The sequence below is a fragment of the Carassius auratus genome, unplaced genomic scaffold (assembly GCF_003368295.1).
Source record: "Carassius auratus strain Wakin unplaced genomic scaffold, ASM336829v1 scaf_tig00022461, whole genome shotgun sequence".
Taxonomy (NCBI): Eukaryota; Metazoa; Chordata; class Actinopteri; order Cypriniformes; family Cyprinidae; genus Carassius; species Carassius auratus.
The window spans coordinates 27045-37646 of NW_020525186.1; the positions used below are offsets into that span (position 1 = coordinate 27045).

At 45.8% G+C, this 10602-nt stretch overlaps 1 protein-coding gene across 1 annotated transcript; it reads right to left on the bottom strand.

Annotated features, from left to right (window-relative positions):
* Nucleotides 1–2707: 2707 nt before the first annotated feature.
* LOC113077377 (SLAM family member 9-like) lies at nt 2708–9676 on the bottom strand. Its single transcript, XM_026249786.1, has 3 exons — nt 9496–9676; nt 3465–3791; nt 2708–3086 (listed from the first exon to the last, which is right to left on the bottom strand). The coding sequence occupies exons 1-3, from the start codon at nt 9566–9568 to the stop codon at nt 2773–2775; spliced, it is 714 nt and encodes a 237-aa protein (XP_026105571.1). The 5' UTR covers nt 9569–9676; the 3' UTR covers nt 2708–2772.
* Nucleotides 9677–10602: the final 926 nt, after the last annotated feature.

Here is a 10602-nt window from a genome sequence, read left to right on the forward strand (position 1 = left end):
TTGTTTAACTAACGCTAATAAGCAGAAGAAGACACTCAGTCAACCGTAGCCTGAAGCAAAAGTTACGCCTGCTTCACCCATAGGTTTCACCCCTGATTTCCACTGCAAACGTCTGCGGCGCGTTACGGCTCCGACGCGGTTACCGGAGCTGATCGCGGTTACTCTAGTCTATGCCTGTGTTTACACCAGACTTTCTGCTGCACTTTTCAAAAGCGTCCCAGAAGTAACTCTCCACGCCGCTTCGCTAAAGATAGGTGCCTAGTTTATTTCTGAAGCACCCCGCGCACAAACCGCACAGCAAATACAAAATAGAGGTAAAAAAAATAATAATGTGAATTTCAAAATAAACACCCTGTGCAGACTCCCAATCGTATTTCACATTACTATATTCATGCGGCCAGAAATAGATGACAAGAGGTTCATCCTTAAAGTTGAAAAACCTCACATTATATGACACCACAGATCCTTTTTACAAGGACAATTAAAAAAAAAAGGAAGTGGTGTGGAGTTTAACTGCAGGAGTTGCATCACTGGAATAAACATAATTAAACCGGACAAAGCATTAACATTTAGCCAACCATGTTAGAGCACACAGAAATCAAGAAAAACAATGTTGGACCACAGGCTGTAGTGACGGACAGGCAAATAACATGGTCTCGCGAATCCTACCGCTCTGCTTCTGATTCGCCTGTACCGAGTTATTTTTGCTGTGCTGCACACGCTGAATTACACACATACTCCGTCTGAAGTGTGTATGCGTTGCATGTTTTGTTTACGCAACCATGTTAATGGATTCCAGCGTTCACACTGCATGCGGCTGAGGTCTGTCAAACAAGCGTCAGTGCGTTCCAGGAGCGGTCTTTTACTAAGCCTATATTTTTTCATTTGCACTTTATTTCAATTTTCATTTACAACTTATTTAATATGAAAAATATTATTTTGAATTTATTTTAGCAAAATGTTTTGTTGTTTTTATTTTATATAAATGTAATTTTTTTGTAAGTAGAATCTGTCAAATCTTACAGAATTTTTGTGTTAATATGCCTGACTTGAGCCTTTTAATTTTGTTCTTGATGCAGATTGATTTGTTCCTTGAATTGTTGTGTGTTTGGCATCTTGTTTTGTGCATGTGCAGGTTTATATACACATGAATAATAAACTGTTAAACTGCATGTGGATTCCATATAGTTATTGAATACAAATCAAACCAAGGCTGAGATCAATAAACCAATACAGTGCTAACATTTGATTGGGCCCTGGGCCACTTTGTACTGTAAAATTTGGGCCCGACATCAAAAAGGTTAAGAACCCCTGTCTTAAAGGGTCTATTATTTGTAAAGCAGAAAGATTTGTATTGTAAAAAGTTATAGACAAACACAATATAAGTGAAAAAAATAGCTAAAATATATTTTTAATGGGCATTTACATTTGATAAAATTTATTTATAATAATTTAAGTGGCATTTATTTAGAAATATATTGATAAATATACTCAAAGCAGTTTAAGAGCATCTCCACTGTCCTAAACATCGAATTAATCAGAGTTTGATGATCTTGTCTTCTCTCTTCTCCTCTGTTGAAGGTTTCTGGATCTGAATTCATAAGCCAGCGCAGCAACAGTAGCCACGCCCACCAGAGCTGAGAGAGCCAATCGGATCGCAGCTTCAGTAAAACCACAGCAGCAGATATAGACTTCTGAGAAAAGAAATGAACAATGTTGAAACATCATTATGATTAATTTAGTTTTGTGGAAAATCATAATAAAACTGCTGTAAGGCTGGAAGAACCTCAGACACTGATCTTTTGAGATACTGGCAATACAAACACAGCGCATTTACGTTTTCACACCTCACATTTTTTTATTTTTCACCCACTTCCTTCTGTTTACCATCCTTCCCTTCACTCAGCTCACTCAGAATGGTCAACAGCATAATGATCATGAATGCAAGTGATATTCACAGTCACGTCTGGTATCATTCGAAACATCTCAGTACAACTGGTACAACTGTCTCAATCTTACAAGAAGTAGACTAAAAAGTAATACAGATTCTAAGAGTTAAGAGATAGTTTGCTCACTGTATAGTATAAACTATAATGATCAATGTATATTCTACATGTTAGTTCTGTCTCCATTTGGAGGAGCTTTGACTTGTTGTGATGACTTGGTTGATCAGGTGTGCTTCTGTAGTCAGATGAGCCCGTAGTGTGGAGTACGTGTGTCCAGATACTCCACACTATCTTTCTGAATTCAGATATTAATCTAAGTATGTACTGGATCTCAGGTCAGATGGAGCATACAGTAGGACACATCAGCTGAGATTCTAGATTCCTTACTAACTGCATGAGTTTAGTTAAGTTGTTATATAGCTGTATTAACTGTGTGTGTGGGGGGGGGGGGGCTAGACAAAATACTACTGAAGTATTAGCGAGATACTTTGATACTTTATAGTACCTACTAGCCTTAACCTCTGATTATTGTTTGAGCTCTCAGTAAGTTGTTAATGTAGCTGACTGTAGGAGGCTAACTGGAACCAATATTTAAATAATGGCAACCACAAGACGCCCTTTTAAATAGCATTAGTCATAACCTCTGGATAATGATCAAACTGGCAAGTTTGTGACTGTGAAGTCCTCTTAAATGGCTGATGTGAGACACTGATGAGAGGCATTATTCCTGAGAGGAAATTAAATGACTTTGTGCTGTGAAGATCCCGAACGGGCAGGAAACCTTCAGCCATCACTAGATACCTTTATTGGGACAATTGGGTTGACCTTACACTGCTGTACCTGCACATGTGTGACAGAGATGAGTGATGTCCAGATGTTGAGTCTGGTTGCTGATGGGATTGTTGAGCACACAGCTGTAGCTGTTTTTATCCTGATATTCCACCTCCAGAGGTAGAGAGAGACTGATGCTGAGATCAGACACACTGATGCTGGACAATAAACTGTTTCCTTTGTACCAGGAGAGAGTCACATGACCCACATTCACCACTGAACACACCAATGAGCAATTCTGCTCTGAGGATGAGGATGATGAAGAACATTGTGAAGAGTCTCTGCTGATGACAGGAACAGACAGACGATCTGGAAAAAAGAGAATCAATGTAATAGTAAGTGACGTTTTATTTGTTTGTGTGTGTGTTTTATTTGATATCTTGAGTGAAGGTCCATCACACAGAGGTGCTTGCCGACACTGACAGTCTCTGACTTCCTCAACAGTTATAAAAGGCTTGTGTTTACATTTTTTTGAAATGAAATTAAACTTTCAGTATCAGGCCAAATTGATTGCTAGAAAAATATTTTCATCACAGGATTATCACACAATAATAAAGAAGAAAGAAAAATGACTGAAATACATTACAGTTGTACATGTTGAAAAAAAATGCAGCTATTTGTGAGAAGGCAATACTTTTTACATTTTTATTGAAAATAAGTGAGACTGTGAAAAGTGTTTTAACTCACCATAGACAGTAAGATTGAATGTTTTGAGCGGCGTCTGTGTGCTGGTGCTGGTTACTTTATAAAGTCCAGAGTCTGTGTTTGTGGTGTTTGTGATGGTCAGAGATTCAGTCTGATTGTCCAGCTTCAGTCTGTCTCTGAATCTACCGTCAGCATTATCATTATAAAACTTCCTCTCATTGTTCTTTCTGTTGATCTGAGCGATGAGAATGTCGTTTCCAAATCTCCAGAATATCTTATCATCTTTCTGTATATCGGTATCATCAGTGTTTAGAGTGACAGAATCTCCCTCCATCACCAACACTGACTTCACTTCTTCACTAAACACACCTGACAAATATACATATTTACTCGATTAACAGACTTTCTGACAGTTTTAGGAATTTTATGTCTAGTTATTGTCAGGGAAAGGAACAGGACCCAACTGCGGTAGAATGAATGAGGCGTTTTATTGAGTTACTCAGAGGACTTAATCCATTGGAGCATGAGAGAGTCAGCGCTCTGCATGTACAGCCAGCTCGAAGATCCCTACGGCGACCGCCGCACAGCAGGGAGGAACAGGTGGCAGATCAGCGCTGGCGAGCCGAAGCGTCCGAAGGCGATGCACAGGTGAGTCGAGACAGCCGCCTGGTTGATGAGGACTACTGAGTACGAAAGGCAAGCAGGGAAAAAAAAACAAAAAAAGCAGGCCGACTAGATAGAGAAAGATACAAAAACCGAAGTCAGGCAAACTAAGACAAGCAACTAGAAACTTACTCTAGCAACGCTTACGGACTGACACAAGATAGCAAACACAAGGGTAAGATAAAGGGAAGATAATCAGAGTAATACAGGGTGCAGGTGAGGGAGAAAACGTTAACAGGGATAACAAGAGGGGCGGAGAAAACATAGCGAGAAAAGTGAAACACCTGGAGAGCCAGCAAAACCCAAATCATGTGCTCCAGGACAGAAAAGGCCTCAGCCCCCACTGAGATCATGACAGTACCCCCTCCCCCAGGAACGCCACCAGGCGACCTAAGGAAGGGGCTTACCATGTTTGCGGCGGAAGTCGTCGATCAGCGACCGATCCAGAATGTCCCGAGCTGGGACCCAACTCCTCTCCTCCGGGCCGTAACCCTCCCAGTCCACCAGGTATTGAAAGCCCCTGCCACGACGACGAACATCTAGTAATCTCCTAACAGCATAGACAGGAGAACCATCCACTAGACGAGGGGGAGGGGGGGCAGGGGAGAAACTGTTGGTATTAAGAGGGGATCTTAAAACTGGTTTAACCCTGGATACATGGAAAACAGGGTGAACCCGACCAAGAGAGGAGGGCAACTTGAGCCGTATCGCAGCCGGATTAATGACCTTGGTGATCTGGTATGGGCCAATGAACCTGGGTGCCAGTTTGCGAGAGACAGCCCTGAGAGGCAGGTCCTTGGAAGACAGCCATACCTTCTGACCACAGACATAACGGGGTGCTGGGGTCCGGTGGCGATCAGCCGCTGCCTTGGTCCGCCTAGAGGCCTGGGCCAGGGCCTTCTTAGCCTTCCTCCAGATGCGGCGACATCTTCGAACAAAGGCTAGGGCAGACGGAACTGCAGCATCGGGTTCCTGAGAGGGAAATAAGGGAGGGGAGTAACCAACAGAACATTCAAAGGGTGACATACCTGTGGATGCTACTGGAAGAGTATTATGGGAATACTCAATCCACGTGAGCTGTTGGCTCCAGGAGGCAGGGTTACGGAATGCCAGGCAGCGGAGAACTCGCTCGAGATCCTGATTGGCTCGTTCACACTGACCGTTGGTCTGGGGGTGAAATCCTGATGACAGACTTGTAGAGGCCCCAATCTGTCGACAAAATTCTTGCCAAAACCGGGAGACAAACTGGGGACCCCTGTCAGAGACTACGTCCACCGGAAGCCCATGGATACGGAAGACGTGGTCAATTACCAGTTGGGCGGTCTCCTTGGCAGAGGGGAGTTTGGGGAGGGGCACAAAATGAACCGCCTTAGAAAAGCGATCCACCACTGTGAGAATAACAGTGTTACCATTTGAGACAGGCAAGCCAGAGACAAAATCTAAGGCAATGTGTGACCAGGGGCGAGAAGGAATGGGCAAGGGTTGAAGTTGGCCAATGTAGGGACGGTTAGAGACCTTGTTTTGGGCACAAACTGAACAAGCCAATACAAACTGCCTGACATCCTGGCCCATTGAGGGCCACCAAAATCGCTGACGGATGGCAGCCAGAGACCTCCTGATTCCTGGATGGCAGGTGACCTTAGATTCATGCCCCCACCGAAGGACCTCGGGGCGTAACACTGCCGGCACGAACAACCGACCCGCTGGACACTCAACTGGTACTTCCACCCCTCGTCCGGCCTCCTCCACCCGCCGCTCGACGTCCCAGGAGAGCACCCCCACCACCACTCCATCCGGGAGTATGGTCTCGGTAGGCACCTCCTCTCCTGGGCGCTCGAACTGACGGGATAGAGTATCAGGTTTGACGTTCTTAGCCCCAGGCCGGTACGAAAGGGTGAAGTTAAAACGGTCAAAGAAGAGTGCCCAGCGAGCCTGGCGCGGACTCAACCTCTTGGCCGAACGGATGTATTCTAGGTTCTTATGATCCGTCCAGACCAAGAAGGGCAGCGCCGACCCCTCCAACCAGTGGCGCCACTCACCCAAGGCCAACCTCACCGCCAGCAGCTCACGATTACCTATGTCGTAGTTTCGTTCAGCCGGGTTAAGGCGATGGGAAAAATATGCACAGGGGTGCATCTTCCCATCCTTACTGGAGCGCTGGGACAAGACCGCGCCTACCCCAACCTCCGACGCGTCCACCTCAACAATGAATTGCCGTTCAGGATCTGGAACAGAGAGAACAGGAGCAGAGATAAACCGGGACTTTAAATTATCAAAGGCCTCCTGAGCCTGAGTACTCCAGGTAAACGGTACCTTAATGGAGGTGAGCGCCGTTAGGGGTGCAGCTACCTGGCAAAAATTCCTGATGAATCGCCGATAAAAGTTGGCAAAGCCCAAGAACCGCTGCAGAGCCCTCCTGGAGTTGGGGACTGGCCACTTGGCGACAGCCTTGACCTTGGCCTGATCAGGCTTGATCTCCCCTTCTGAGACTACAAACCCCAGGAACGAAACGGACTTGGCGTGGAACTCGCACTTCTCCGCTTTGACATATAGCTGGTTCTCAAGAAGCCGTTGGAGGACCTGGCGCACATGCTGAGTGTGTACCTGAGGGGAGGGAGAAAAGATGAGAATATCATCAAGGTACACAAAGACAAACCTATTAATCATGTCTCCCAACACGTTATTGACCATGCCCTGGAAGACAGCCGGAGCATTAGTAAGCCCAAACGGAAGGACCAGGTATTCATAGTGTCCCGTGGGGGTATTGAAGGCTGTCTTCCACTCATCGCCCTCACGAATACGGATGAGGTGATAGGCGTTGCGGAGGTCTAATTTAGTGAAGACCTTGGCTCCCTGCAAAAGTTCAAAGGCAGATGACATTAACGGCAAGGGGTACCGGTTCTTTATAGTTATGTCATTTAACCCTCGATAATCAATGCAAGGACGCAGAGAGCCATCCTTCTTCTTAACGAAGAAGAACCCAGCACCAGCAGGGGAGGATGAGTGGCGGATGAGTCCGGCCCTTAAGGATTCCTGAATGTATGAGTCCATGGCCTCTCGTTCAGGACCTGACAGGGAAAAAAGGCGCCCCCGGGGCGGAGAAGTGCCTGGAAGGAGATCGATGGCACAATCAAACGGTCGATGAGGAGGGAGCGAGGTGGCTCGAGACTTGCTGAAAACCAGCCGCAGATCGAAGTACTCCGCCGGTACCCCAGTGAGGTCAGCAGGCTCCACCTGAAAAACAGGAGGCACAGACACAGGAGGAGAGGCAGAACCAAGGCAACATGCATGACACGACTGACTCCATGAAACAATTTGACTGCGGGACCAATCCACATGAGGGCTGTGCTGAGCCAACCAAGGATGTCCCAAAACAAGTCTGGCATGAGGGGACTTCAGAAGGTACAGCACAACGGACTCATGGTGATTGCCCGAAACAACAAGACTTACACGAGGAGTGGTGTGAGTGATGGTGGCGACCGGCTGACCAGAAAGACCCCAGACTGTGATAGGAGAAGGAAGAGAGACGGCTGGAATGCCCCAATTCTTTGCAGTGCAATAGTCCAGGAAACTGGCTTCAGCGCCAGAATCAATAAGAGCCTTGCAGGAGTGATCTGAGCCCTGGTACTTGATGGTGGCAGACAGTTGGGTACGTGACTGAGGGGAGATGAGGGGAGAAACGCCCACTAGGACTCCCCGGTTGACTAGTGGGCTCTGGCTTTTAATGGACATGACTGAACAAAATGACCTGACCCTCCACAATATAGGCAGAGGCCCTTCACCAGCCGATGTTGTCTCTCCTGGGCCGACAAACGCAGTCGCCCCAGCTGCATGGGTTCAGAATCCATCTGGGGTGATAGAGGCGGTTGTTGGGGCTTGAATGGCTGAGTATCTTCTAGCCCCCAAGATGGACGGGAAGTCAAACGTCGTTGACGTAGATGAAGACGGCTCTCGACTCGAATGGCCAAGTCAATAAAACCCTCCAGGGTCTTGGGCAGCTCGTGTGTAGCTATCTCGTCCTGAATGTCAAAGCTCAGGCCCTCCCGAAACATAGCCCGCAGCGCCTCCTCATTCCAACCACAAGAGGCCGCTAGAGTCTTAAACTGGATGGCGTACTCCGTAACAGAACGCCCACCTTGACGGAGCCGTGCGAGTCGGGAAGCAGCCTCATCCCCCTTCACGGAGCGATCAAACAGCTTCATCATTTCACAGCGAAAATCTTCAAAGTTTGAACAAAAATGGGCCCTCGCGTCCCAAACAGCCGTTCCCCAGTCGCGAGCTTTTCCCGTCAGCAGTGTGATGACATAAGCGATCTTCAAACGCTCTGTAGCGTAACGGCGCGGTTGCAGCGCGAACACCAACGCGCATTGAGACAAGAAAGCCCGACATGAATTCGGATCTCCGTCATACAAGGGCGGATTATTAGCGTGCGGCTCGGGCTCGAGCTGAGCGAGAGGCTGGGAACCCATCGGGGCGGCGGATGACAGAACACTTTGTAGTTCACGGAAGCGATCACTTAATTCGGCCATTTGGGTAGTGAGTGTCTCTACCTCCTGAGCGGTGGACGAAAGCTGGCTGGCTTGGTGGCCGAGGAGAGCGCCTTGATGAGCGATAGCCGATCGAACGAACTCTTCACCCGCTGGGTCCATTTCTGGTCAGTCCGTACTGTCAGGGAAAGGAACAGGACCCAACTGCGGTAGAATGAATGAGGCGTTTTATTGAGTTACTCAGAGGACTTAATCCATTGGAGCATGAGAGAGTCAGCGCTCTGCATGTACAGCCAGCTCGAAGATCCCTACGGCGACCGCCGCACAGCAGGGAGGAACAGGTGGCAGATCAGCGCTGGCGAGCCGAAGCGTCCGAAGGCGATGCACAGGTGAGTCGAGACAGCCGCCTGGTTGATGAGGACTACTGAGTACGAAAGGCAAGCAGGGAAAAAAAAACAAAAAAAGCAGGCCGACTAGATAGAGAAAGATACAAAAACCGAAGTCAGGCAAACTAAGACAAGCAACTAGAAACTTACTCTAGCAACGCTTACGGACTGACACAAGATAGCAAACACAAGGGTAAGATAAAGGGAAGATAATCAGAGTAATACAGGGTGCAGGTGAGGGAGAAAACGTTAACAGGGATAACAAGAGGGGCGGAGAAAACATAGCGAGAAAAGTGAAACACCTGGAGAGCCAGCAAAACCCAAATCATGTGCTCCAGGACAGAAAAGGCCTCAGCCCCCACTGAGATCATGACAGTTATACATTGTAATGCAAAAAAAAAAAGAAAAAAAAAAAAAAGAAAATTAGATGACTACTCATTTTAGCACCATGCACACAAAAAATGTAAGTATATTTAGTTCTGATATAAAAATATTGACAAAGTAAGTGATGGAAATAATAGCCATAAAAATCCTCACCAGCCAGACTCCATGAGCACAAACAGACAAGAGGAATCATTTTCTTCAGGAGTTTGCAAAACCGTTTCATCATGACAGGGCTGTGATAAAAATGCAGACTGTTTTCTAACAAAGCAGAAGAAGCAGAAGTGCTGTCTGTCAGTGGTGAAGTGATTTAGTGAAGCTCTGCAGAGAGAGTGAATAAACTCCTCCTTCACAGACTCTACATGAGTTCCTCGAATGACTTTAGACCTACACAGAGAAGAAAGAATCTTTACTCTTTATAAACAAAAATAAAAAAAATAAACTTTCTTTTAGTAAAACAAATATAAACCTCCAAATGTGAAGGCCTTTGCTCAACCAATGGTCCAACTCATCCATGCAGTGGGTCCTCTATAATAACATATTATATTATATTATATTATATTATATTATATTATATTATATTATATTATATTATATTATATTATATTATATTACTGTCTGAGTGGGAGGAGCTAGTGGAGGGGTCTATTCACACTCATTGAACCACTGTGACTGGAACACATTCAGCGTTTGAAAAGGTGTCAGGACCTGATCATTGTAACAGTTCTGTTGCAAAACTGAAAGATAAAATGTTTCAGGCTTTTATTTTCATCCTTTTGGGCTCCTGGAGTCTGACCGGTACGTATTTTTAGGACTTAATTTATCATTTGTTCATCTGCACATTATTCTGTTATTTAATTGCAACATTTCACATAACTTAAAAGAGTGGTTAACAACAAGTAAATCTGAGTAAATGTATGTTTGTCCATCAGGTGTGTTTGGTGAAGAAGTGAAGTCAGTGTCGGTGATGGAGGGAGATTCTGTCACTCTAAACACTGATGATACTGATATACAGAAAGATGATAAGATATTCTGGAGATTTGGAAACGACATTCTCATCGCTCAGATCAACAGAAAGAACAACGAGAGCAAGTTTTATAATGATGGTCCTGCTGGTAGATTCAGAGACAGACTGAAGCTGGATCATCAGACTGGATCTCTGACCATCACTAACATCACAAACACAGACTCTGGACTTTATAAAGTAACCAGCACCAGCACACAGACGCCGCTCAAAACATTCAATCTTACTGTCTATGATGA

Excerpts from the sequence above, each read along its gene's own strand:
- LOC113077377 (XM_026249786.1), bottom strand. The coding sequence starts at position 9,568 with ATGATGAAACGGTTTTGCAAACTCCTGAAGAAAATGATTCCTCTTGTC. Across the intron at positions 3,792-9,495 it reads GTGCTCATGGAGTCTGGCTG|GTGTGTTTAGTGAAGAAGTG; the intron begins GTGAGGATTTTT and ends TATATTTGTCAG. Across the intron at positions 3,087-3,464 it reads ATTCAATCTTACTGTCTATG|ATCGTCTGTCTGTTCCTGTC; the intron begins GTGAGTTAAAAC and ends TCTTTTTTCCAG.